The sequence below is a fragment of the Brachionichthys hirsutus genome, chromosome 8 (genome assembly GCF_040956055.1).
Source record: "Brachionichthys hirsutus isolate HB-005 chromosome 8, CSIRO-AGI_Bhir_v1, whole genome shotgun sequence".
NCBI lineage: Eukaryota > Metazoa > Chordata > Actinopteri > Lophiiformes > Brachionichthyidae > Brachionichthys > Brachionichthys hirsutus.
The window spans coordinates 9,555,044-9,582,487 of NC_090904.1; the positions used below are offsets into that span (position 1 = coordinate 9,555,044).

Here is a 27,444-nt window from a genome sequence, read left to right on the forward strand (position 1 = left end):
TGATATATATGTATATATTACTTTATATATATCTGGTGTATATATATATATAAATATATTTATATTTTTAGCAAAACTTTATACTTAGCAAAAGACCAAAGTGCCAACATCGGCTATTTAGGAATTCAATTTTTCACTTTTTTTAGCAACAAGTCACACTTTGACTCATCATTCTGCAAGTATCTGTTGTGTATCCGAGCGATATCTCCTGGTCTCCTGAGATGTAATTTATTGCCTCCACCAAGGAGGCTATATTTTTGACAGCGTTTCTCTGTTTGCCAGCAGAAAAACTGCTGGATGGATCTTGATGAAAAGAAATCTGAAGATGGGTCTTGGTCTAATTTAGATCCCATTAAATTCTGAGAGCGATCAGATACCCGTCTGGATACGAAAGAAACCTGGATTTTCCGATTTACTTATAATGGAGGCTTTTTCAAAATAAATCCTAGCTTTTAAAATCTGCAATCAATTCAGTCACCAAACATCACAGTCATAAAGGGGTCCGATATGAACCATCCTGAAACATGTCTTGTGGAACTTCTGATCCAGAATGAGGTCAGGAAAAAAGATTACATTAAAAACCCATTTATGGATTCAAGAATTAGTTAAAAATCAACTCTGATTCACTTTGACTTTTCATGGTTAGTGTATAAAGATACCAAGAACAATCTAGAACCTTTTGGTGCTGATCCAGATCACCATGTGGACGGTGTAGATCCAGTTAGGAGGGGAATGAGCTGCTTGGGGGAGGTCTGTGCTCTCTGAGTGCTTTTCTAGTTTGTTTATTTGAAAAGTTGACCGTTTCTCATATTCTGAGTATTTCATACTTCTTTAATTATTTCAGATTCATTATTGAACATCTCCTTAATGTCTTCTTATGGAAACTGACGTGTTTTCTGTCTTGTATGGGAAAATATCATTTTTGGCTTCCACAATTTTCTAAAGGGGGAAGAAAAGTGTTTCTTTTATTATTTTTTATTTGATCACATTACTGAAAAAAACGTCCACCCATAAAAGCGAATTAATAAAGTTTTTTTTGTCGTTTTTCAAAGAGCAATGGAACATTACTTCACAAATTGACAAATCAAAAGGAAAATAAAAACGAACTGGCTGTACCATTAAAACCCTTTTTTTCACCTGTATACCTTTTGTATGTCATTCTCTTTTTATAAATAAATAATATTCCGACTTCCTGTTAATGATTTTTTTTTAAAGTTTAGGGAGGAGCGTTTCTTTGGCATGAAAAAGTGCTTTCTGTGAAATGTAGTTTTATTGGAATAAACAACCCGTAGCAAGCATGCTACAACGAAAGATCGCGAACGTCAATTCCCACAATTCCTAAAGGCCTTCTTCCTGTTTAGCGCACACGTCGCATCCCTTCTGTGTACAGCAGGAAGATAGCTTTAAACGATTTTTCTTAACTTGTTTTATGCATTTTCAGTTATAATTTCGCGCTTATTTATGAATTTACTTTGATTAGAATGTCGCCCCGGTGGCGCGAGTTGCTGCGTTTGCCCTTTTTATAGGCTAATTCATGCTAGCTGTGCTGTTTAAAATTGTTTCGACGATGTACACTTTATTGTCTGGACTGTACAAGTACATGTTCCAAAAGGACGAATACTGTGTTTTGATACTGGGACTGGACAACGCTGGGAAAACGGTAATGAAGATATTGTATGAATTGATCACACCTGGACTGCCCTGCATGATATTGTAATTTGTAGAATCTATGTATTTGTCGTTATTAGCGAAAACCTGTCGAAATACCCAAGTACGTCACCGCCCGTGGTTAGAAGGGCCGAAAGGACACTGAGTATAAACCCTCAAAAAGAGCTAGTTGCGGTAAATGCTCGCATTTCATGCACTTTATGAGCCTCGCTCAATATTAGCTTTACTGGCAGCAACATGTTCACCAGATAAATTATACATCTGCTTTCCTGCATTCATCCCTAAGTACTGCTGCAGACTGTAGTAAAACACAGGGCTAAAACTTCACAGAATTACTTCGGGATTGGAGTCCCAGAGGTTTTGTTTCGGTGGCAGTGATTTGCATTTTCACGGCACTCTTGTCCTTTTTCTGCAGACCTTTTTGGAACAAACCAAGACAAAGTTCAGTAAGAACTACAAGGGCATGAATCTGTCAAAGATCACAACCACAGTAGGTCTGAACAGTAAGTAGTTGTCACGGTTACTACTCTGGGTTGATCAGAGAGCTTTCAGCTGTTTACTCAAATGAATCACTCGGGTTCTGTCTGGACTCATTTGGGTAAAGTCAGTAGAATTGTGATGCTTGTAATTATTATCTCAACTGAAGTCAGTTCCTTTTTATTTCCCGTTGCTGTGCGTCTTCATTTCCTTGTCTTTTCTCATTCATTTCTCATTTTCCTTCTCAGTTGGAACAATCGATGTGGGAAAGGCTCGACTGATGTTCTGGGATCTGGGAGGTCAGGAGGAGCTCCAGTCTCTGTGGGACAAAGTGAGTGAAAAGTCAGGCAACAACAACAACACACACACACACACACACTGCTCTGATGTTTACTTCATGCTCGTATTTTTCATATTTAGTACTATGCTGAGTGCCATGGAGTCATCTATGTGATTGATTCAACCGATGAAGGACGCCTGCCAGAATCAAAGGAGGCTTTTGGTGAGTCACGCAGTCTGATATCGAACGTAACCCTGGCAACAGACAGTGCAGATTGATTTCCTGGTGTATTAAAATCAACAGCTATTGTTGTCTCTGTGGATGTCATGATAAGCAACTAGCGAGAAGCCTTTATCAGAAGGTATATTTGTCAGTATTCAGTCATGTTGGAAACATTTTTTTTACCAGTTGCTCAATCAATCATTTTCATTCTGATATCCTCCAGAGAAAATGATCAGCAGCGAAGTGTTGGAGGGCGTCCCGCTCCTGGTGCTGGCCAACAAGCAGGATGTACCGGTACTGAATGATCTATTTCGGCTGATGCAGGCTCATTTTAACACGCAGATTATCACACATTATCCAAATGGTGAAGGAGGAGTTCTGACCCAGCACAGTGTTGCTGTTGACCCCATGGACAGGAGTAAAGGGCAAAACCGAATGTCTTCAGAATTAGAATCAGAAGTAGTTTATTGCCAATGAGGGTTCACAGACTAGGATGTTTTCTCTGTGACGTAGAGAAGTACAGAACACATCACAAAAACAGCAGCATCACGAGAGGATACACAGATGTGTATTAGCAGCAGTGCAAACAGAACATTGCCAGTTACCGGTCGTAAAATGTTCAAGAGTCCGGGACAGAATTATTAAGTGGACTGATGGCTGGAGGAGCAGCAGTTGGTGTACAAGGAGAAGAGCCAGGGGGACAGTACACATCCCTGGGGGGGGGCCGGTGCTGATAGTCCGAGTGTCCGAGACCGTCGTTCCCAGCCGCACATGCTGCCTCCGGTCCGTCAGGAAGTCAGTGATCCACCAGCAGAGGGAGTCGGGCACGTCGATGCTGATGTGAGGGCCTCCACCACAGCTCTTACCCTGTGCCTTGAAATCCCAATGAATGATGTTTGACGTTGAGATCAGCGTCAACTGGGAAGAGACTCTTGTATATTAATTATGTAAATGTTGAGAAAAGATGGGAGTTCAGCCATTTCAAGGATTACACCATGCTACAAGTCACGCTGTCAGAGCGACCGTGTCCTCTCAGGTCTCATCTAGAACTTTATCGGACAGACTCATTGGCGTGACTTGGTGGTTGTAACTGTTCTGTCTCTACTGCAGCCATCAGATGTCGTGTCTCTTGTCTTCTCAGAACTGTCTGTCAGTGCCAGACATTAAAACGTCCTTCAGTGACTTGGCTCCAAAGATTGGCCGGAGAGACTGCTTGGTCCAGCCGTGCACCGCCCTCACGGGGTAAGACTGCTGACAGCGGCGTGAAACATCCCTTTTACTTTTGTCACATTTTCAACCTAAGCAACGATGAAGTCATTTGTTGAGTGGAAGCATGTTTTCCTTCTGCTTATGTCCGTTCACCGATCAGAAAGGGAACGCTAACTGTCGCGTTGCTTTGACACAGGGACGGCGTGAACGAGGGCATTGAGTGGATGGTGAAGTGTGTGATCAGAAACATCCACAGGCCCCCCAGACAGAAGGACATCACGTAAGGAGCCATCAGGAGTCTCAGTGCCTCATTGGGGGCCCCGATTTTCCTCAAGGACATTCCACGTAAACCCAGGAGCTGACGTCTTTCCTTCCTCTCCTCGTGTTTGCTGTGACGTTGAAGTTTGAACTTCATTACAGTGTGTTTACCACCAGACGCTAGTCTGTGACGTGCTTTCTATGGACGCCTGTCTCTTCCACTGGGTGTCAGTGTTTGTCGCTTCGTCTCTGAGGAGACCGTTAACCCTGCAGTGTGGTCGCAGCACAGAAGCGGTTCCCATCTGAAGTGGACCCAACCGTCATTTATAGATCTTCTCTGTTTGCTTACTGAACAATCTCTGCTCATATTTTTGAAGTTAAACTGAAATGTGTCGTGTAATTTAGCGTCATCCTCGTAGACAGATAAAGTACCGGTATTAGCTGCGTTTGAGAATTCGATCGATCTGACGGTCTTGGCCTGATCGAGAAAAGTATTCCAACACTTAGTCCTGACACCAACTGGAAAGTTCATGACCTGCCATTGTAAGTTCAATAAATAACCTCCACCCTTAAATGAAGGACTTCAACAGATTTCTGTGTCCGTGGGAATTTCTGACCGTCCATCCAGAAGAACCTTTGTGAGGTGATGATGAATATATTTATTAGAAAGAACGTTAGAGCAGAACAAGTACAGTCAAAGGCGCTGGCTGGGGCTGAGATCAGACCGGTCGAGATCCTCCACACCGAACTCACAAGCCTCGTCTTCATGGAAATGTTTCCGTGCAGTTTTACTCTCGTGAATTAATTGTCTTGAAATGAAACAAGATAAAAATATATCTGAGTATATATATCTATATACACACACAATTTATCTTCACCATTTTGTCATTATCATGATTTAAGATTTAGTTTTTGTTCCGTCTAAATGCACCTGAACAGGACAACAGCATGGTGTCACATGTCCTGCAGCAACAGTAACCTGTCATCATTCAGTCCCGTCAAAGGACAATCCGGTGGATCTAACAATGTGCATGACGTGTGAGCATCGATTGTTGCACTACTGATCATGGTCAGTGACGAAAACAACAATCCTGTCTTAATTGATCTGAAAGAATGGGGGTGTGGGGTGTCTTTTATTTTATTTTCATTTCATTTAATCATTGAATCAAAGCCTGGACAGTTTAGTCTTTCATACTTTTCTCCACTTGTTTCTGCTGGAGGAGACTGAAATAAAATCTAAAACACACTAAATATGTCATGTTGATTGTAGTTTGATTTCTAATATTCAACAGAGAGTTAATTGTTGTTATTCACTGGTTATAACAGCACGTTTACTGGAATCATTGAGGTGAACACTGCTTCTCTAATTTATTAACAGGATCACACGCTGAACAAGCTGCCAGAGGATGCCATCACGGAGGTTAAGGAGCAATTGATCGAATTCATGGTCAGTGAAGAAAACAACAATCCTGTCTTAATTGATATGAAAGAATGGGGGTGGGGGGGTGTCTTTTCTTTTCATGTAATTTTATTTCATTTCATTTCATCATTGAATCAAAGCCTGGACAGTTTAGTATTTCATACTTTTCTCCACTTGTTCCTGCTGGAGGAGACTGAAATAAAATCTAAAACACACTAAATATGTCATGTTGATTGTAGTTTGATTTCTAATCTTCAACAGAGAGTTAGTTGTTGTTATTCACTGGTTATAACAGCACGTTTACTGCAATCATTGAGCTGAACTCCTTCTCTAATTTATTTACAGGTTGACATGCTGAACAGGCTGCCAGAGGATGTCGTGAAGAAGATGAAGGAGCCATTGATCAAATTCATGGTCAGTGAAGGAAACAACAATCCTACTGTAATTGATCTGAAAGAATGGGGGGGTGTTTTTTCTTTTCTTTTCTTTTCATTTCATAATTTAATCAAAGCCTGGAGAGTTTAGTCTTTTCTACTTTTCTCCACTTGTTCCTGCTGGAGGAGACTGAAATAAAATCTAAAACACACTAAATATGTCATGTTGATTGTAGTTTGATTTCTAATGTTCAACAGAGAGTTAGTTGTTGTTATTCACTGGTTATAACAGCACGTTTACTGCAATCATTGAGCTGAACTCCTTCTCTAATTTATTTACAGGTTGACATGCTGCACATTCTGATAGAGGATGCCATCACGGAGATAAAGGAGCCATTGATCAAATTCAAGGTCAGTGAAGAAAACGACAATCCTGTCTTAATTGATCTAAAAGAATGGGGGGTCTTTTCTTTTCTTTTCTTTTCTTTTCATTTCATCATTGAATCAAAGGCTGGACAGTTTAGTCTTTTCTACTTTTCTACCTCAAAAGGTTTCCTGAAACCGAAGCTGTTAATTTTCCTGGAATGTCTGAACTGCTCAACGGATGTTTGTCTCTTTAGGAATGAAAGAAAATGTTGTTCCTCTAAGTTTCAGCCTCCAGAGAAGTCCCACCTTCTCTCATTCTTTCAGACAGGAGGCTTCATTTCCTTCTTGTGTCTCTGACATTTTGTTTTTCTGCATTTACAGGACATTCAAATGTAGCTGATCTTTGTCAAGAGAAGTTCTGCTACAGATGCTGCTACTGAAAACTTCAGTCTGTCAAAGATTTACTGTTGTTTTTTCCTACAGCACATCTTTAAGGGCCCAGATTAAAAAATAAATAAATAAAGTAAATCCTGAGCAAAACAAGTCCTCTGTTGGGTTTTCCTTGACAGGAAGAAGGTGTGTGTTTAGTTGTAGCCTTACAACCAGAGTGTTAATCTGTTTCCACTGAGGGCAGAAAAATATACAAACAGCTGGTCCACTATTCGAGTTAAAATTTAGGTCAATTATGCCTGATAATTCAATATTATATTGCAACAGCCTCCATCACAACTGTCCATTAATGGAGATTCATTTATTTTGTTTATAAAAAGGGTCAACGGAACATTCTGATTGGTTCTTATACAGGATGGAGACACCCCCCCCCCCCCCCCCCCTTCACAGCCTGTATCATGGTGGAATATAAGGGGACAACAAGTATTCAGTGTTACCTGAATGTAACTTAGTGTTTCAGAGAATAATCACACACATATTTCCCCCGTTTAGATCACAGTTTAAATTTATTTAATTCCATTGAAGTTACGTGTAGTTGTGTTTCAAAGACACACATAAACGCACAGAATGTGTTTTAATTGTGCGTAAAGTTGTGGCCCGAGCTGCTCTTTTCCCTGGAGGCTCTTCAGTGGAACAAGATGACATCGACGAGAAATGGCAGTTCTGCCAACCACACTTGGTTCATGATCGGCGGGTCGGTAAAACCGGGGAAACCAGCTGGGTTGAATCCCAGATACGGATTCGGTTTTGTCGTCTGTAAATATGCTACTGACTCCTTAAGGAAGTGTTAGTTTAGCTGATCGATTTCCGTCGAGCTCCGGTTCCGGGAGACAACGCTGCCGCACGTCCACGACGGACTCGTTCCGGTTAACGGTAATTTCTCTCATTGTTTTTTCCCCCTCGTTTTTGTTATCATTGCCGACATAATAGTATAGTATAAGTAATAACATCACTTATTATAACACGCAAACAGTTGAGAATATGTTTGCAGGAAATGAATACGAGTTGTTTAATAAAGGTCTACAGGAATATTTTGTAGACATTTTTAATTAATTTTATTCAGAATATATCCTTCTCAGCGGTTTTATGGATACAAATTAACTTCTTCTAGTGTGAGGGTCAGCACTGACCCGTTTGATGTTTTAAATGAATTCATGTTCTCCATAAATGTGTTTGTTTGTTTCTATTTATTCATTCTTTTTTCATGAAAATGCATTCACAACATTCCACCTTACACACACTTTCATTACTTTGAACATGTCCATGATTAGAAAGGAGCAGATAGAATAATTTAATTCTTATACGTTTGTCTGGCCCCACCTTTTTTTAAATCATAATCATTACAAGATGGTCACTGACACTGTCCCCCCTTACTTACTTATTAACTTAAAATCACCAACAGCTATTAAACAGTCATGATTGATAAATATACGTGAAATCGGTTCGGGTAAAACAGCTGCAAACGATGGTGGTGTGAAATCCCGTTAATCTTCGAATGACTTCATCCTAATCGAAACGTTTGATCGGCCGGTGTCATTCGTTGCAAGTCTAACCTGTCGGCCGCTTCTACGTGAAGTCTACGTCACGTTTCACCTCGGTTGAAGTTAAATTAAAGACATTTATGCCACTTAAAAACAGGCAGAAGTTACATTCATCTGTTTCAGGTCGTTTTACAATCATATGTTCACCGACAACTTGTCGGCGACAAGTGAAGTAGACGACAAATAATTTCGGAACCCCATGTCCTTACATAATGGTACATCTGAACTCTTGAATGACGTCATCACCCCACGGAAGGTAAAACATACCGGAAGTAGTGATATTTGTGAATTAAAGGTAATCCATTTATGTATGATAAAAATGAATGCGTGTAATGGGGTTTTATTTCACACACACACGCACACATACACATACACAGAGAGCGAGACTAGAGCTACAGTATATTAAATTAAACTATACACAGGTACAAATCGTACCTTGAGGGACGAGAACAAATGGTAGACATAAACGGAACCTTGTCCTCGTCCCTCCCGGTAAGCTGCGGGGTTCCTCAAGGCAGCATTCTGGGGCCGTTACTGTTCCTCCTATACATTAACGACATGAATGCTGCCTGTAACTGCAAATTGTTCCTGTTTGCTGATGACTCAGCACTCCTGATTTCGGGAGAGGACAAAGTGCAGGTTGAGGAGGCTCTCAGCTCTGAGCTCACCAGAATCCGTACTGTCACTACATCTTGGTAAAACCGAATTGATTCTTTTTGGGTCTAAACACTCTCTACGTGAGATAAATGGTAATGATTTCAAGGTCACAGTCGATAATACAGTCATCTCCAGCAAAGAAGAGATTACCTATTTGGGCTGTGTTCTTGACAAATACCTGTCTGGCGATAGTATGGCAACTAAGGTGATCAGAAAAGTCAATCAGAGAACAAGATTTTTGGGCAGAATGTCTGCTTTTGTCAACAAAAGTGCTCTCCGGACGCTTGCTGGAGCCCTCGTTCAGCCCCTCTTTGACTATGCTAGCACCTCCTGGTATTCAAACATCAAAATGTCCCTGAAAACCAGGCTCCAAACCTCCCAAAACAAACTGATTCGGCTACTCCTCAATCTGGGGCCCTTAACCCACCTTCTTCCTGGACATTTTGCTAGCCTAAAATGGCTCAGGGTAGAAGACAGGGTTAAACAACTCAAAATGGGATTGGCATTTAAAATAGTCAATGCAGCTCTGCCCTCAGTCCCCTCAATCCCTGCATACCTGACGGAACACCTCCACAGATTTAGTGACACCCACAGCCACAACACTAGAGGGAGCTCAAACAACAACCTGATTACCCCCTCCTATAGGACTAACATGGGTAAATCATCTTTCTACAATACGGCCACCCAAGGGTGGAACGGATTGACTCCCGCCCTCAAAACATGCACCTCTTTGGCCTCCTTCAAAAAGGCCCTAAAAATACACCTTTTAGGGGGACAGAAACGGAGATAGTCATCACGACTCTCTCCGGATCAAACCCCCCCTCCTTTTTTTTGTCCACCTATGTTGCACGTATTAATTGCTTTAGTAATTTATTGTAATTTATGTAAGTTATTTATTGTCATTTTGCATCAGTGGTGTAATTTATTTTAGATTAATTGTTAGTTTGCACTGGCGGTGTAATAACATTTTATTTTTGTTTTTCTAATGTTACGTTGCATCAATTGCGTGATTTAATATTGGTTTTATTTTTATTTGTATTGTTATTTGTGGATGATTTATGTACGAAGGACTTTCAACGGAAACAAGCCCGCAAGGGCTTTTTTGAAATGCTCCTCTTAGACAGGATGTTTGACGTTATTTGTACTGTAATACATGCTACTGTGTGACTGTACTTGTACTCTAACATTCTATCTAATAAATATATTCATCATCATCAGTCATGTGTATAGTTTAATTATATAGTTTAATTTTCTTTAACATCAGGCCAGTAGCGGGGGTCCTGTGTAACGCTGAGGTGTTTTATTTTGAAGGTCCCGACCGGATATTGTTATATTTGTTCTGCGACTCTTGCCGTCCTCCGGTTGAGACTCCGCCTCTTTTCAACCTACTTTTGGGAAGTCGCTTTCTTTCCTGTTTTCTTCATTCAAACGCGAGGAATCGAATGGATGTGCACAGAATGTTGATATTGGTCTGTTTCGTGACTGAGTCTTGAAGGATTCGCTGTGACGTATCATGGATACGATCGGTGGCGATAACTGGCGAAGAAGAACGAGGAGCGCGCGAGCCTGCAGCACACCACAACCCGGAGCGCGAGCCGACGGCTCCGGCGTGCTGCGGTGCCTCAGCGTCGGGAACACGGAAGAGGACTATGACAAGAAGGGGGACGCTGGCCTGCTCAAACGGGACAAGTCGGAGCTGAGGGTCATGGCGCCCCGTTACAACCTCCTGCGGGAGGTGGGGAGGGGCGCGTACGGAGTGGTGTACGAAGCGGTCGCCCGGAGGTCCGGTGCTAAAGTTGCCGTGAAGAAACTGCGATGCGACGCGCCGGAAAACGTGGAGCTCGCGTTGCAGGAGTTCTGGGCGCTGACAAGTCTGGAGAAACGGCATCCAAACGTGGTGCAGCTGGAGGAGTGCGTGCTGCAGAGGAACGGGATGGCCCAGAAAATGAGTCACGGCAACAAAAGGTCCAAACAGTACCTGCGTCTGGTGGAGACGTCACTGAAAGGTGAGGCTGCTTAGCTTAGCTTAGCCGTTTGAGCCGAGTCACCGTAGCACACGCGGATCAATGGCTAATCTCGTAGCAGCAAATTCAGTGGAGCCTCCGGGTTATCCTACCGAGGATTTCCTTTAATTGTCGTTTTAACCCGGTATCCAAAATGGGAGGCGGTTCCTCTGCTAACGGTCCCGTCGGTGACCAGAGTGGTTGGGTCGCAGTTACGTCATAGCATGCTAGCATGCAGTTTAACTGAACTGGATTAGCTTTCAGTTACGTAATGCTATCAGTGGACTAGAAGAAGGACGTGTTTGCACTTTAGCAAATGTGACTTAAAGTGTTGTTGTCGCCATGACACCGCCTCGCTGGGGTGGGGGGTGGGTCCAAACATAAATGAACAAAAATGGAGTTTTACAGCTAGTGTGGTGTGTTACTGCTGGTGTGTGGTGTGTTACTGCTGGTGTGTGGTGTGTTACTGCTGGTGTGTGGTGTGTTACTGCTGGTGTGTTACTGCTGGTGTGTGGTGTGTTACTGCTGGTGTGTGGTGTGTTACTGCTGGTGTGTTACTGCTGGTGTGTGGTGTGTTACTGCTGGTGTGTTACTGCTGGTGTGTGGTGTGTTACAGCTAGTGTGGTGTGTTACTGCTGGTGTGTGGTGTGTTACAGCTAGTGTGGTGTGTTACTGCTGGTGTGTGGTGTGTTACTGCTGGTGTGTGGTGTGTTACTGCTGGTGTGTGGTGTGTTACAGCTAGTGTGGTGTGTTACTGCTGGTGTGTTACTGCTGGTGTGTGCTGTTACTGCTGTTGTGTGGTGTGTTACTGCTGGTGTGTGGTGTGTTACTGCTGGTGTGTGGTGTTACTGCTGTTGTGTGGTGTGTTACTGCTGGTGTGTGGTGTTACTGCTGTTGTGTGGTGTGTTACTGCTGGTGTGTGGTGTGTTACTGCTGGTGTGTGGTGTGTTACTGCTGGTGTGTGGTGTTACTGCTGGTGTGTGGTGTGTTACTGCTGTTGTGTGGTGTGTTACTGCTGGTGTGTTACTGCTGCTACAGTACGTCTTGTATCTTGTATGTAATACTTTTCGCTGTGACCGTCACCACGTGTTTCTGTTCCAGGTGAGCGGGTTCTGGGCCTTCCAGAGGAGCCTTGCTACCTCTGGTTCATCATGGAGTTCTGTGAAGGCGGCGACCTCAATCACTTCATCCTGTCCCGGCAGCCGGACTCTCAAACCAACGAGCGCTTCATGCTCCAGCTGACCAGCGCCGTGGCCTTCCTGCATGAGAACAACGTCGTCCACAGAGACCTCAAACCGGACAACATCCTCATCTCGGAGAGGTCCGGCGCTGCGGTTCTCAAGGTGGCTGACTTTGGCCTGAGTAAAGTTTGCGCGGGCTTCGCCGACACCGGCGAGGGCAAAGAAGGGGAAGACAAGAACAAAGGCGTCAATGTCAACAAGTTCTGGTTGTCGTCGGCGTGCGGTTCAGACTTCTTCATGGCTCCGGAGGTGTGGGAGGGCCACTACACCGCCAAGGCTGACATATTCGCCCTCGGGATCATCATCTGGGCCATGCTGGAGAGAATTACCTTCATTGATGCGGAGTCCAAGCGGGAGCTGCTGGGGACGTACGTGAGGCAAGGAGCAGACATTGTGTCGGTGGGCGAGGCGCTGCTGGAGAACCCGAAAATGGTGCTGAACATCCCACAGAAACGCAGGTCGTGCATGTCCGACGGCGTGAGGAGGCTGCTGCAGGACATGCTCGCCGTCAACCCGCTGGACCGGCCCAGCGCTTTCGAGCTGCAGGCCAGAATGGACCAGGTTACGTACACCACATGAACCCTCGGTTTGGCAGGTGCTTCAACTTTATTTATTTTTTTCCTGCTGGCGATTTGTTCCGAGTCCCCAAAACAACATTTTGACGTTCCTGTACAGCTGCAGAAAATGGTCGTTGGTTCTCAAGTCGTAAAACGGCTGAAACTCGGAGCTGTAGTCTCAAATCCGAAGCGGTTTGCGCGTTTCCGAGCGCCGATAAACGAGATCAGCAGGCAGTTCGCTGCGCGCTTCCCTGAAGTTTTGTTGCACACATTCCCCATAAGTCAAGCAAACTAAGGCCTCTAACGTTGATAAAAGGAGACTGTGAATATCATTTAGTGTCTCGGGTCTCCGGCGAGCCTCACAAAGGTTTTGTGACCTGAGAAACTTCACCAGACTTCTCATCGACATTCGAGTTGTTCCGTTGTTGCCCCCCGCTTGTCTCAGATTATCTGCCAGCCAATCTGTTCAGGCCTGCTTGTTGACGACTGTCAGTAAAGCGCTCTGAGGTGTTTTGACATGTTCATGGTGTGAAAGTGAAGGATTAAGAAGGCATTGATGTCTCGCATCGCTGCACAGTGAGACGGCTGAGACGGACAACCTGAGCATAATAAAAACAGAGCGTGGCGTTCTCACTGCATGCCTCTTTTTGTTTTTTGGGGCAGACCTTTGTTTGCTGTTACATCATCTGTGCGTGTGTGTGTGGGGGGGGGGGGGGGGGGAGAGAGACGCGTGGGCGTTTATCCTCAGGTTCTGGAAGAGTCATTAAATCCGCAGGTCTGCCTACCGACCACAACGAGTCGTCGCTTAAAAAGGTACAAAGGACAGAGTTGGGGGCGCACATGAATTATCAGCTGTTTGCTTTAACTAACTAGCTAGCTAAGTAACTAGCTAACCCGTACCCTCCCACAGCAGATTGACCACTGACCCACAGGTTTCAGAAAAGAAGCTTCAGCAGCTCAAAACCATTTAGACCAGACCCAGAAGATTTGATATCCTCGTGTTCATTCTAATCAATGAGCTCATAAATCATCGCCGCTTTGATAGATTCGGACTGACGGGCATCCGAACCCGTCGGTTCCGGTGCTGCATCAAATTGACAAGTCAGCGTGGGACATGTTGTCTCTGCTGCCCGCAGGACAAAGCGCCAAATCCCTGCCTGAGCCTTCCATAAGTCGCTTACGTAACCGCGTGCGCCGGCTGCGCCCGGTTCTGCGCATCAACACGCCGTCTCGTCTCATGGCGCTGCGGGTCGGACCAAACAAAGAGCCGTTTGCTTTGCAGGGTAATCCTCGTTTTACACGCTGAAATGCTGTCCGACATGCTGAGTGCTGATCTGACGCGACGTGGAAGACCTCCCAGGATATCTGGAAGCCCCCCCCCCCCCCCCCCCCCTGAGTGTGATTGACAGCAGGCCTGTGTCCTCATCACGATTCTTCCCACCTCACCTCACGCTCCAGTTACTCGATATTGGCTTCTATGTCGGCTTTAGTTATTCTCGTGTGAGGAGCGACCCGTAACACGGGGGGGGGGGGGGGCGTGTTCTCACCTCTCCCGTGGCGACGGTGCAGTGAGGGTGACCTTTGACTCCTCCAGCGTCTTCAACACCATTCAGCTGCCGAATGATTTTTTTTTTTTTTATGTAGTCTTTATAGCACCTGAAAATGTACGCCACCACTGGGGGCGTTAATGTTTACCATCGGTAGGATCAGTAAACTCGGGCGTTTATTATTCTGTCTGTAAAATCTCATCGCCCAAAATAAAAAGCTGTTATCTCTTCTGTTTTTTTCTGCAGGCTGGTTTTTGTCTGGAGCCGCTGCGTCCTTCTGAGGGTCCCTGCATTTCAGTCTGAAGACGAGGAGGGGGGGGGGGGGGGGGGGAGAGTCATTGGATGGACTGCGCTGTTATTGGTCTCGTTTACAGTGAAGTCATCTCCCGGTTCTGGGCCTGAATGTTAATGTTGCAATGATAAAGCCGGGAAACGTGGCGGTTGGTCTGCTGTGCGGTCGGATGCGTGTCGGATGCGTGGGTGAACTGGTGTAGCCGAGCCTCAATGAAAGAACTGACGTCTGGAGAAAGTAGGACGCTCTGTTAGCGGTCCGGCGGGCGGCGGCGCCGCGTGTTGCGTTGCTACAACCCGAGCAGTCGAAGAAATGAAACCCGTTTTTACAGTTGCCATTCAGGAAGGGATGGACGCGCTTTGCATTCCGTTTTGTGACACTGTGAGGATGTCGTCGCCACCGCCACTTTGCCTGGAGCTACTTGGTACCAAATAAACGTGGAGCACTTCTAAACTCACTCCTGGCAGCCGCGTATCATCAGTCGTCTGCGTTTCCCTAACAGGACATCTGGATCTACATTTTATTATTTTTTTTGGTCGTCTCAAATGTTCAGATAACTTGGAGCTGTTTGTGCGACTCTCCCTTTGCACATAGTGGTGGAACATCGGGGGTCGGCCACGCCCGGCTGGTTCTTCCCGCCCTCTGAATCGCTCCAGAGGCTGCATGCGGGGCCACCCGTTGTTCCCTGTGTGACGCGTCCATTCTTTTATTGCAGTATACTGTTTATCCCACGTACAGTCGGTTTTCCTGACACCAAACCGAGACCACTTGGACAAAAGTAACGGGCTCCTGGTTCCTCGGGCCTCGCAGTAACGACCCGTGTTCAGCGGCTGGCGAGTTTCCGCCTAGTTTCACTGTCGGTTTTTAGTTGTAGAGGCGCCGTTCTGCACGACGCACGGTAATTTAGCCCATCTCTTCGCCTCTCAGGAGGACCGTGTGTTATGTAGCAGCTTGAACTTCACATCATAGACGCTTAATTTTGTTTCTAGTACAACCAGGTTCTTCAGACCTATTGTGCCTTGTCAGCTAAATTGTGGTTGCTCTCTTTTCCTTGAATTCGGCACTCCAGTATCTTCACTCACGGCGTTCCTGGGGATGTTAAATGGAATTTGCTCCCGAGGAGAAATTCGGTTTTCCAAAATTCCAAAGGTAGTATTTGGGATGTATTTCCTTTTTTTTTTATTATTATTAAATTCAGTTTTATTTATATAGCGCCTGATCACAACGGAAGGTCATCTCAAGGCACTTTACGGGATTTTTAAGGGAACTTTAGAATTGATGTTTGAACAGGTTCCATCTGCAGTTATCGCCGAGTGTTCAGGAGCGACTCGTAAATAATAGGATTCGTTACTGCGAGATAATCGCTCCTTTAAATCGGTCCCAGGTGTGTTGGGGGTATACCTGCCTGTGGCCCGAGGCGCTCTGGAACCTGAAGGATTTAAAGAACCCTGTGTCTTTCCCTAGAAGACGCATGCACAGCAGCCCTTCTTCGTTAATTTATACCGCCCAGGTTCTGATGTTTCCTGGCTTCCCCGTTTTAATCTATGCATTGTGGGAAACTGGGTTTACACCGCTACAGAAGTTTGCACAGCGACAGAGCTCAGCTCGTCCCCTTAGCGTGACATTAATGTGTTGATCTTTGATGGGTGGGGGGGGCAGAAAACGCGACTCTGTTGGCGGCAGCGTTTGAGTCTCTGGGTGGATTCTGATTCCTGAGGGGATGCTTTTATTTTCTTTAGTTTTAGATGATGCTCGTGTGGCTTGATGGTATTAAGGTTTCTCGCGGTGCTGGAATAATGGAAATGTTTGCAGGGACACTTCACTTTTTCTCTATGCAACGCTGCCTGCCCGGGTCAATCATCGAGGCACGGCTCCTCCGGTACCACACGTTTGGACCTTGTGTTCCGTTGACTTGACCTGTTTTGCAGTTGCTCCCGAAGCCATTTGATTAAATGAAAGCTTGTGTTTTTGTTTGTTGTTGCTGAGTTTGTACATATTGTGGCTCTGTTTCAATAAAGGTTTGAAATGCCTCTGGTATGTTCGTGTCTGCCCTTTCTTTAATGATTGAAGTGTGTGGGAGGAGCCAGGAGGGGCTCGTGCTTCTCATGTCTGGCTTGTTGTGCCTGTCGTACGATCCTTTAAATTAAACTAGCTTCTACCTCGGAGGCAAATAGCACCGCGACATAAAACTCAAGCCGGTTTCTGAAGTCTCCATTTGCCACAACAAAGCGCTGGCAAAGTCCTGGGCGTTCTCCCGGGACATCGTGGATTGGCCGGTGGCGTTCTGGAGAAGGTGCAGAGCACAAGTCAAATTCCCAGGCGGACGGTTTCACGTTTGATTGAAATGAAATACTTTTATTAATCATCATCTGCAGACACACACAATGAAATCGAATTTTCACCCTAGAACGACGGGCCCCTTGAAACAACCACACACTAATACGTGCATCAAGGGGCCCTAGCACACGGAGAGGGAGTTGCTCAAGGGCACCTCGGCAGTCACCAGCCCACACTCCACATTCCACCAGAGCTGGGACTCGAACCGGAGAAGTCCACTGCTTCCCCGGTGTGGGAAAAGCAAAGGTGTGTAAGAAAACCTCTGAGCTACACGAAATAAGCTGGAACCAAAAGCCTAACCTGGATCGGAAGCCATTTCTGCAGAAGGAATTGCCCAGAGGTCGCGCATGCACCATTTAAAGCTCAGAGAACTGATCACATGCAAAAAAACAACAAAAACGTATGCAACAGCGCCACCAAGCTGCAGAACTCCTGTACTTCATTGGCCAATTCGGCGAATGCAAATGTGTGTTTCTGTTTCGTCCTGCTCTTCAGTGGGGTTTCACCTCATCGCCTTTGAATGGGTTCATTGCAGCTTGAAACTCGTTACGTCATAGACCTAAGGTCTAAAGGTCTAAAAAAACAAATCGGCTCTTTGAATGGGGATGAACAGACGCAGGTTTCCACCCAGGGCGGAGGGCGGAGGAGGTTCTCCCTCTCCTCCGCTCAGTTTACGTTGCAGTCCATCGCCTGTGACATCAGAACCTGGACGGTATAAATGAATGGAGAAGGGCTGCTGTGCATGCGCCTTCTAAGGAGGGAGGGAGACCGGACGACAGAAGAGCTGAGGAGAAAGAAAGATGAACAGAAGAGACTGTCAGCTGCTGCTGGGCATCATCATCATCATCGCCACTCAGGTGAGAGCCGTCAAAATGAGATGAACTGTGTATCAAATGACAGGTCGTGTCTCCAGAGTGACAAGCCAAATGTGGAGCTTCAGCTTTCTTTTTTGTTGGTGGTTTCCTGTCATCTCATCTGAGTCTTAAAAGACAAAACGTCACACTGGAATCTTAACGCCCGCTGGCCTCGTCCTCCACGTTGCATCCGCTCGCATCGCAGCAGCAGCAGCCAATCGGCTTCCGGTTGGAGAGATTCATCCATCGCAATATTTTCCTCAAAAGCTGCTGAACAGGTTCACGGATTCAAAAGAGATTCAGAGGTTCGAGAACCCGTGAATGCTGACCCGGACCACCATCTGCTTCCTGGAGCTGCGTAAACCTCTTCAGGAACTTCACACGCTGCATCTTTTATCTGCAGCAATCAAAGTGGAGGTTTTTGGGGGTTTTTTTTGAGCCAGCAGATACTTTCATTGTTCCACACTCAGCTTAGCTGAAAAGCTTCTACTTCCTGTGCAGCGGAGGCGGAAACAAGGCCGATAAAGACAACAATGTCTCCAGACAATCTGCTTTTCCACTTCTGATATTTCCCTGTCAACCCGTGCTTGTCGCTTTTTCTGCAGGGGCGGTGCCAGGGGTGCCCCGGGCCATGCCAGTGCCCGCCCATTAGGCCACGCTGCCCCGTTGGGGTTCCTCTGATGCTCGACGGCTGTGGATGCTGCCGGGTGTGCGCCAGGCAGGAGGGCGAGGCCTGCAGCGACCGGCTGCCCTGTGACGCCCAGCGTGGGCTGCAGTGTGACCACAGCGCCAGCTTCCCTGGAGAACCGGGACAGTGTGTCGGTGCGAGTCCCAAACACTCCAGCTGAGAGACGCAGCTTGAGCCACTGCTGCTGTTTTTACACTGTAAAAGGTTGCTGGTATGCGTCGCCGACCTAAATCGAATGCGCGCGCTTGACACAAGTCGTCTCCTGCTCTTTGATGTGTGCAGATCGGAACGAGCTGGGCTGCGAGATGGACGGTCGGCGGCTGCAGGAGGGGCAGGTGTTTCAGCCGTCCTGCTCACGGATCTGCCACTGCTTGGGGGGGGGAGTGACCTGCATGCCCCTGTGCAGTGATGATCTGCAGAGGCCTGCTGACAACTGCCCCAGCCCTCGGCTGGTGAGGCCGCCGGGGCGCTGCTGCAAAGAGTGGGTGTGTGGTGCCGGCCTGGACAACAGCATACCCTCAAACCCATCGGCAGGTAATGGGCTTGATGCTCCTCAAAACCAAACAGAACATTATCTGCAGGTTCTTCTGATAAGACCAGAGTGTCCACAGAATCCTCGACGGGGTGGGAGCGCCGCACGCCATTCTGAAGACCTCCCAGACGTGTTTGCTTTCATCTTCGCTAGGATTGGAACCCAACGCTGACGCATCGGGATGATTTTCAGACATTTCCTGTTAATAGCTGAAACTCGCAGTCACAATCTGCCCGGCAGGTGTTTGGACTCGCGAAGCCGCCGGTCGCTTTTCAGCCGTGACAAGATAAACAAATTTCATCACCGACGAAAGCGTCAGGGCAACCACACGTGTGTGTGTGTGTGTGAAACATCTGCCACGGCTAATTTTAGCTAACCGCCCTCAGAGCGTTTCGTGCTCGTCCAAACACCTTTCAGCTTCACGCTCACTGAAAACACTTTCCTCCGCTGTGCTTCTTCCCAGCGGCGCAGACCCTTCGGGACTACCGGACCGGGCTGCAAGGTGACTCCAACTGTATCGAGTGGGCCTCAGACTGGAGTCCCTGTTCCCACAGCTGTGGCCAGGGCGTCTCCACCCGCACCGCAAACAGGAACCGGGCCTGTCGCCTGCAGACCGAGACCAGACTGTGCTGGGTCAGGCCGTGCCAGAACCTGCTGCCAGGGCTCCGAGGGCGGCAGCCGGTCAGTGCCCGATGGTCACCCATCAGGCACACAAATTTCAAAATAAAGGTCCACCCAAAGAACGTGAATATCATTACCTCCGCCTAGGAGGTTCTGTTTTTGACGCCGTTTATTTGTTTGTTAGCAGGATTACAGGGAAAACTGCTGGATGGATAATGATGAATAAAAATCTGAAGATGGGTCTTGGTCTAAATTAGATCCAATAAAACTCCGGATACAAAAAACGCATTTTCTTTATTTACTTATAATGGAGGCTTTTCTAGTTTATAAATGCGTTAAAATTGCTTTTCCAAGTGTCTTGGATGTCGGTATGTCGTCTCCTGGCCAGGTGGATGTGCATCCGGCTGCAGGGGAGACGGGTCCCAAATTAGAGGATAAAAATCAAAACATATGCATGAAAACGTGGCAGTGCAGGGAGATGTGGAAATTAAATCAAGTCTCGAGAGCTGTTGAGGTGTGCAAATACGCTTTATTTTTTTTTAATTCGCACACATTTGAAAGCAAGCGTTAATATTTAAGCAATAATATCTAATCAGAATTTAAAATAGGCAACTTGTATGACGTGTTTTTGATTGTCATACATCACCGTATCAGGTGAATCCTGGCCGCTCTTCTTCCAACATGGAACCAGTGGCAGAACGTCTCGGAAAAACACGGTGTCAGGTTTCACAGGTTCCTTATTTCTAATGCCAATACGTGGGTTCAGAGAGTTCCCCGCATCGCCATGGTGGTTTTCAGTGTCTTTCCTCTCATGCTCTGTTGAACTGCCGGTGTATCCTCCTGAGACCCAGCCAGTCAGCATGTCCTCTGTAGTGGACATTTGTCCATTACAGAGGACATGCTGACCCAAAGCTGGGTCCCAGGAGGATATAATGAAGACTCCAACCTGCTCTGAGCGACGCAGCAGACCCAACTCTGGCGAGTCGATGGCGACCAGAACACAGAAACGCTGACCGGTCATCAGCCCATCTGCAACCACTGTTTCCATGGAGACCAGGATGTCTGTATCAGGGTGGATCCGGTCCAATGCCCTCCAGAGATGCACATTTTCTCCTTTGAAACTAGATAATTACACAGGATTAATGTTTAATCTTGGATCGGTAAATTATTTTCATGTTGCCAAATAGAAACTAATGAAATGTAAGAATATATGTAAGATTATCAGGGGCGGGGCTTAACAGCCAGGTAGCAGCAGCCTGTGACAAAGTGATTCCTTGACTTGATGAACAAGGCTAATCAAATGTCAATGGAGAAAAAGACGTGCGCCGCACGTGTCAGCGCCCACTTCCTCCTCAGATTTGGTTTCCACACAAATTATACACGTGAACGCGGAAGACATGACGCACGTGCATTGGATTTAATTCAAGTACATTTATCTCAATGTAATAAAAATGTTATCACACTGTCAGTGTTTGACAAAGGGGAGGTGTGTGTCCGTGTGAAGGATCACGCACGCACACACGCGCGCGCGCGCACGCACACACGCGCGCGCGCGCACACACACACACGCACCAGGAAGGCACTTTATCTGACTTGTTCTCTGAACGTGTGAGAGTTTGATTCCACGCGACGCGCTTCTTCTCGCGGTGCGTGTGGGCGGGCGTTTTGAGTTGGCGCTCATTTCGGCACCGCCGTGCGCGACCCCCGTCAGACGCGCCCGTTTGCGCCGAGCCTCCCGGACCCTCCTCGCTCTCCGACGATGACCAAACCGATCGGAAAGGAGTCTTAAAACCTCAAAGATGTCGCAAAACAATTCGCTCGGCGCGTGCGCGCGCATCAACACTGCCTTTACGCACAGCTTTCTCCCCCCGGCGTTCGTCGTCGTGTTCGTCGTCGGGTCGCTGTCCAACATCTGGGGGCTGAGGAGCGTGCACGCCGGCTGGCACGACATCGGGAGCATCAACATCTTCATGCTCAACCTGGGCGCGGCGGACCTGCTCTACTTGCTCACGCTGCCGTTCCTCGTGGACTATTACGCGCGGGACAGCGACTGGCGGTTCGGCCAGCCGTTCTGCAAGGTGACTCGCTTCTGCTTCCACCTCAACCTCTACGGCAGCATCGGCTTCCTCACCTGCATCAGCGTCTACAGGTACCTGGGCATCGTGCACCCCATGCGGGTGCTGGGGAGGATCACCAGCCGCCACTCGCTGGCCGCGGCCGCCGCGGTGTGGCTCTGCGTCGTCGTCCAGATCCTGCCCGACGCGTTCTTCCGAAAGAACGACCCCGAGCGGCCGAACTCGTGCTTCGACACCACGTCGGACCAGCTGATCCGAAGCTACTTGCCTTACAGCGTGGCGTGGACCGTCACCGGGTTCGCCGTCCCGTTGGCGATCATCCTGGCGTGTTACGCGCACGTCGCGTTGGTTCTGGCCACGCAGGCGAACGTCGACCCCCTGCTGAAGCGGCGCTGCTTGAAGCTGGTGCTGGTGCTGGTCGTCCTGTTCTCCGTGTGCTTCGTCCCCTACCACGTGTTCAGGAACGCCAACCTGACCACTCGGGTCCTGAAGCTGGACGGGACTTGCCGCCGCGGCTTTCGTGGCGTCTACGTGGCGCATCAGGTCGGGAGGTTCCTGGCGTGTTTGAACAGCGTGATTAACCCGTTAATTTACCTGGTCGGAAACGATGATTTCCTCGCGAGGCTTCGTCGCTTCACGCAGCGGGCCAAGCTTTCTGTCGCTGGCCGGACAGACGCGGTGATTTACCGCAAGACGAAGGGAGCCGAGCCCGGATCGCCGGAGAGTCCAACTCAGGAGGGGATTCCGAATCGGGTCGAACAGAACTTTCACATCTCCGGTGATGTGTAGTGGTGAGTCGGGATTCCACGGAGATGAAGTCAAATCTGCGCGCTCTCCTCTCGTCTGCGTCACGTGTTCAGTTTTGCGCCAAGGCACTTGTTTTTATTTTTGTGTTTTGTTTCACTGTTAAAATGTGATGACGTGATGTCGCCGTCATCATGCAGTGGGAAGCTGACGTCACAAATTCTGCAGAATGAATCCTGTTCACGATTAAGATTATTCTATATTTCTGTATATTATTTTATCATTTGATATATTGTCGTTGTTTTTTATACGTGCTTTGTAACTCCTGCCATGTAACATGTATAATGAAAATTATATTGGCATCGTTTCTGTCTGCTTAAAGAGAAAAAACTAAAAGTTGAAAGTAAAATATGGCTTTGTGTGATTTCTTAAAGATTTTACTAAATAACTAGAAGCCACCAAATATGGACGCATGTGTCTTTTGCAACATACAAGGTTGGATTAATAACAAGTTCTTTTATACATGTAGAAGTCCGGCATCGGATTCCATCATCAAATTAGATTATTAATGTCATGCAGATATAGATCTGGTCTAATCTGAATGACGCAGATTAGACTAACATTTATATATTGATAGTTCAGAACAGAAAAAAACAAATAACCCAGTAGATTTTAGTATCCTGGATTAGGAACGATGACATCATTGTTAGATGCATCAACTCATCCGTCATATTATTCATTCATCAGATCCATTTGACTAATCGCTATCACCGGATTCTTTCAATGGAAATTGGCTTTTTGGACGCATCATTTGAAATGTATTCATTCTCTGAAATTGCAGCAGAATGTGAGTCTGAATTAAAATCCAGAGAAGCTGCAGCAGCATGCAGAGAAAGAGGGCAACAGTAAAATATGCTGCAAGTCATTTTCTAATCCTGCTGTTTTCTTTACGTATTCATCAAGCTGGTCTGTGTTTTTATAGGCAGGCTGTGTTTACCAGAGAACGAGTGCGAGCGCACGTCAACGAGACGCTAATATTTATCGGGAGGGAACACAAATGCTGAATGTGCGACGCAGATGGAATCAGTTTGGCACCAAGGCCGTCAAGCCAGACGAGACTGTTCAGGGTTTCTGATTCAGACGGAGGGAGGGCGCGCCGGTTAGATTCATGTCTGCAACATGAAGTCACAGGAATCATGTGGCAATAAAGACGTGAGAAGGAGCCCAAGTTCCTGTAAGAATATGTGACAATGCTGCAATATATTTTATGTACGGTAGTCAAATTGTTACAGAACGCCGGCTCGTGTTTACGGTTGGTTTTGGGAGGGGAGCGATTCAGCGCATTGCAATGTTGCAGAATTCATTGTTCCCTTTAGAAACCACTTATGGCTTTTGCGTACACTTCGATGTGCCAAGGGAAAGTCGGGCTCAGAAAGGATATCCTTATAAGTTCTTGTTTATCACTTAAAACGCAGATTGATTATTTCCAGGTCAAAGATCACACGAGTTCATGCCGGTGACTGATTTCAGAATCGTTCTGACGAACAAGCGGCACCAGGCCTTTTCTGGTTAACATATTCATCTAAACAGAAGTTGTGGTTGAACCACCCTTTCCCCGAAGTGCTGCCTTGGCATGTATCTGAGCAATCATTAAATCTGAAGGCAGAGATTACCAACACAAGTGACTAAAGATTCCACAGGAGGGTGAATGATTGATCAGCTCTATGTTAATGCTGTGATAAACTTCCATCCTGTCCCAGGTGTGCATCACCTCTTGCCCGAAGTCATCTGCATGCTCTAACTTTTCCAGAAAGGCTAAGAGATTGTGTTAAATGAAATGAAAAAGGACAAGACAGCTACCCCGCGCAGTCCAAACGCTACTGGCGGTGGTGGCTGATGATTGTGTCGAGACTAAAAAGGCAGATTAAATGAATTGGGTTCTATGAATTAGAGTTCTGGTTGCAAACCATGGAAGCTACATCTTCAGCTGTGGTTGTTAGCCTCGTTTAGCCGATGCAGGTCCACCTAGCGTAGCCTTACTTAGCTGTCCCCCGAGCAACCAGGAAATTAGGGCGCCACGGTTACTGTCCGAAAGAAGCGTAGTCCTAATCCAAAACTGGCAACAGTACACCACCAGCCCCTTCATGTCTCCAGCTGGTTCTCCCCACTTACACCGGCTGAGAAGCTACCTCTGGTCACAGAAAGCCCAGCTAACAGGCAACGGATGCCTCCTAATGAAGGAAAGAACAGCATCCGATTAGATTTCTGCAAATGACCTCAGCCCATTGGGTGCCAACGGTGTTTAAGCCCTATTTATAGGTTTGAGTATTAGATTAGGTTTGGAACGGTTGGTGATTTGTGAGCTGAGGTCATGCCGTAGATGTTTACTGACTAGTCACTTTCCAATTAAACATCCGTAATTACCTCCCCCAGAGACGTGATACTTTTTGCAAGCCAAGTAGACTAAAGACTTTCCTTTAACAAATCTTATAGTTAATCCATATCAATATGCTGTCCAGGACTGCTGGCGTGACCTCCTGTGACACGCCGAGCTCCTCCCTCTCCATCTGGCTATTCACAGTTTAGAAGTTCATGTCACTAATTCCTCTCTTCCCCGTAGTTGCGAGCGCCCTTTCCCTGTTTGTCCCTCCTTGTGTCCCAGTCTGCAGGTCCTTCTTTCGTGGCACTGCAGGAATCCAGGCCCTAGCCATTTTGGTGCCCTAGGCGAGATTATGATTTTGCGCCCCCCCGCACACACGGCAAACATAATATATATAAAACATTAATAACAGCCATATGACAGACCTTAAAAGTTTAATTATTCTTCAAAACAACTAGCACACGCTATACAATACAAATGATAATTAAATAATAATAATAATAAAATAAAATAAAATAAATAAACAAATAAAACAGGGTTACTGTTCAGATTAAGAGGAAATTAAAAGTCCTGACAGCTTCCACACAAACAATGCAAAACAGATACATAGCAAATAATTTTGCCATGATAGCTTACATTTAAAATGTTACACGTCTGGACTTCCTTGCGGCAAAGTCTGTCTTGAAAGCTCATGATTTATGCTTATTAAAGCAAGTCCATTGAGGCGCTCTTGTGACATCGTGGATCTCAGGTAAGTTTTTATAAGCTTTAGTTTGGAGAAGCTCCTCTCTGCAGCAGCAACTGTCACTGGAGTAGTGAGAGCAATTCTCACGGCCACCCACATGTTGGGATAAATCTCCTTCAGTTTATTCTCCTGTATGAAACTGAGAAGTTCCAAGGTGGTCATTTTGGGTTTTGGCAAATCTGGGAATGATTGCAACTCCAGTGGCAGTTGCTGTTCATCCAGGTCGGACTGCCCATTCCAGCTCAGGGCACCGCTCAGGCTCTCACACGGCTTTTCCAGCTCTTCCTTGGGCAGCTGGGGGAAGTTGACAAGCACACTGAACTTTTTCTCGACTTCACCCATTGTCTGTGATCTTTCCCTTAGTGACACAATGCAGACATCTACCACCATATTGAAAAAGGAAATCTCCATTCTCCTCAGTGCATCAGTCAGTTCCTCATCAGGAGCCTCATAGGAGAACTGTCTCTTAGTTTTGCGCTGTCGCTCTTCTGCTTAAGAACAGCTTCAACGTTCATCTCCTCACACATTTCTTTGGCAGATGCTTGTGCAGAAGCAAATCCAGTGTCTCTGTAGCTGGTAAGAGAGGCTTCAGTTTTCTTCAGATCAACTGCAACATCCGTCTGCATTGTCTCAGACTGCAATAACTTGTTGACATGCTGAATTTCTGTCAGGATGTCATCCCATACCACAGTACAGACAGAGAAACGGTGTGATGCAACCTCTTCAGCTAAAGACTGTGCCCCAATTTTTATCACCGGATCTGTGGTGTGGTCTCTCACTTCCAAAAGTGCATCTCTGACTTTTGCAGCCTGGTATCTCTCAGCCTGTACACTGTTGATCCGACTTTCCCACCTAGTATCTGACCAGGATTTCAGTGTTGTGTGGACATGTGTTTTTAAGATGGACCATCTCTGAGTGGAGGCAGAAAATAGTGTGAAAAGCTTCTGCAGGTAGCCAAAGTAACCACTGGCATCTGCAGAGCTTTTTGCCCATCAGCTCCCACCAGATTTACTGTGTGCACACTGCACGGCACAAATAAAGCTCGATTTATTATGCTGTGTTCTTCTGGCATGTACGCACATCACTGAACAGAAAGAAGTAGAGAATATCTGTAAAGACAGATAAGCCACGGTATAATGGCGTTCTACCGTCGTATGGACTAGTCCAGCTTCGACGCTGCACACGGAGATGGCGCATTCAAAGGCGTCGGAGAACCATGGTGTGTTCACGAACATGGGACATGTGACAACTCACGTCAGAACGAACAATTATCGGCTGAAAACGCGTCTATGAGCCGTGCAACGCCAAACTAATAGTATGGGCTTTCTAACATACGTTTATTAGTTTATTATTTTCCTTTTTTTTTTTTTTTTTTTTAAATATATATATATATAATTTTCGAGGCTTGGAGTGGCGCCCCCTCCAGCAGGTGGCGCCCTAGGCAATCGCCTAGCTCGCCCATGCCTAGAGCCGGCCCTGCAGGAATCGCACCCTCTTCAGAGACATGCCTACTTCTTCACTTACTAATGGAACAGCAAAGCAGCCACGGAGCATTTTGAGATTGCTGCATGCTTTCTGGACGTCTGCCGAATTGCCACGATAAAGACCGTCCGTGCTGCTACCGGCCTTCGGAGCGCCAGCTGGTACAAGCTGCCTTGCGGTTATCGTCCTTCCCGATTCCCTCGGCCACAGCTGCGCCAAAGCAATTTAATTTAACAATAAAATAATAAATGTCACTGTTAACCTATGATCTCTATTCTTGGAGCACATCTACTTTGGGGGTTTTTTTGGCTTTAGATAATGAAACCTGGCCACTTGTTTGCTGTGCCGATGGCGACACAAATCGCTTTGATTCTGAATTTGTGTTCACACTAAGTTATTGAAAATCGGATTAAAGTCATTAAAC

General features: G+C 46.5%; 4 protein-coding genes across 4 annotated transcripts; all 4 read left to right on the forward strand.

The window, feature by feature from the left end:
* The first annotated feature begins 1,402 nt into the window (after positions 1-1,402).
* Positions 1,403-4,675, forward strand: arfrp1 (ADP-ribosylation factor related protein 1). The gene is made up of 7 exons (XM_068742619.1): positions 1,403-1,660; positions 2,084-2,171; positions 2,394-2,476; positions 2,566-2,647; positions 2,871-2,941; positions 3,789-3,889; positions 4,053-4,675. The coding sequence occupies exons 1-7, from the start codon at positions 1,535-1,537 to the stop codon at positions 4,138-4,140; spliced, it is 639 nt and encodes a 212-aa protein (XP_068598720.1). The 5' UTR covers positions 1,403-1,534; the 3' UTR covers positions 4,141-4,675.
* Positions 4,676-10,435: 5,760 nt separating this feature from the next.
* stk35l (serine/threonine kinase 35, like) lies at positions 10,436-12,745 on the forward strand. Its single transcript, XM_068742680.1, has 2 exons — positions 10,436-10,928; positions 12,027-12,745. The coding sequence occupies exons 1-2, from the start codon at positions 10,436-10,438 to the stop codon at positions 12,743-12,745; spliced, it is 1,212 nt and encodes a 403-aa protein (XP_068598781.1).
* A 4,954-nt stretch (positions 12,746-17,699) lies between these two features.
* Positions 17,700-19,741, forward strand: LOC137898111 (CCN family member 5-like). Its single transcript, XM_068742106.1, has 4 exons — positions 17,700-17,756; positions 18,359-18,575; positions 18,724-18,975; positions 19,437-19,741. The coding sequence occupies exons 1-4, from the start codon at positions 17,700-17,702 to the stop codon at positions 19,739-19,741; spliced, it is 831 nt and encodes a 276-aa protein (XP_068598207.1).
* Positions 19,742-21,393: 1,652 nt separating this feature from the next.
* si:dkey-78k11.9 (P2Y purinoceptor 1) lies at positions 21,394-22,458 on the forward strand. The gene has a single exon (XM_068742107.1). The coding sequence runs from the start codon at positions 21,394-21,396 to the stop codon at positions 22,456-22,458; it is 1,065 nt and encodes a 354-aa protein (XP_068598208.1).
* The last annotated feature ends 4,986 nt before the right edge of the window (positions 22,459-27,444 follow it).

What these genes read in the sequence shown, in the direction of transcription:
- LOC137898111 (XM_068742106.1), top strand. Translation starts at nt 17,700, where the DNA reads ATGAACAGAAGAGACTGTCAGCTGCTGCTGGGCATCATCATCATCATC. An exon ending in TCATCATCATCGCCACTCAG is followed by an intron (nt 17,757 to 18,358) that starts GTGAGAGCCGTC and finishes CTTTTTCTGCAG; the next exon opens with GGGCGGTGCCAGGGGTGCCC. An exon ending in AGAACCGGGACAGTGTGTCG is followed by an intron (nt 18,576 to 18,723) that starts GTGCGAGTCCCA and finishes TGATGTGTGCAG; the next exon opens with ATCGGAACGAGCTGGGCTGC.
- arfrp1 (XM_068742619.1), top strand. Translation starts at nt 1,535, where the DNA reads ATGCTAGCTGTGCTGTTTAAAATTGTTTCGACGATGTACACTTTATTG. An exon ending in AACCACAGTAGGTCTGAACA is followed by an intron (nt 2,172 to 2,393) that starts GTAAGTAGTTGT and finishes TTTCCTTCTCAG; the next exon opens with TTGGAACAATCGATGTGGGA. An exon ending in CCAACAAGCAGGATGTACCG is followed by an intron (nt 2,942 to 3,788) that starts GTACTGAATGAT and finishes TTGTCTTCTCAG; the next exon opens with AACTGTCTGTCAGTGCCAGA.
- si:dkey-78k11.9 (XM_068742107.1), top strand. Translation starts at nt 21,394, where the DNA reads ATGTCGCAAAACAATTCGCTCGGCGCGTGCGCGCGCATCAACACTGCC.
- stk35l (XM_068742680.1), top strand. Translation starts at nt 10,436, where the DNA reads ATGGATACGATCGGTGGCGATAACTGGCGAAGAAGAACGAGGAGCGCG. An exon ending in GGTGGAGACGTCACTGAAAG is followed by an intron (nt 10,929 to 12,026) that starts GTGAGGCTGCTT and finishes TTTCTGTTCCAG; the next exon opens with GTGAGCGGGTTCTGGGCCTT.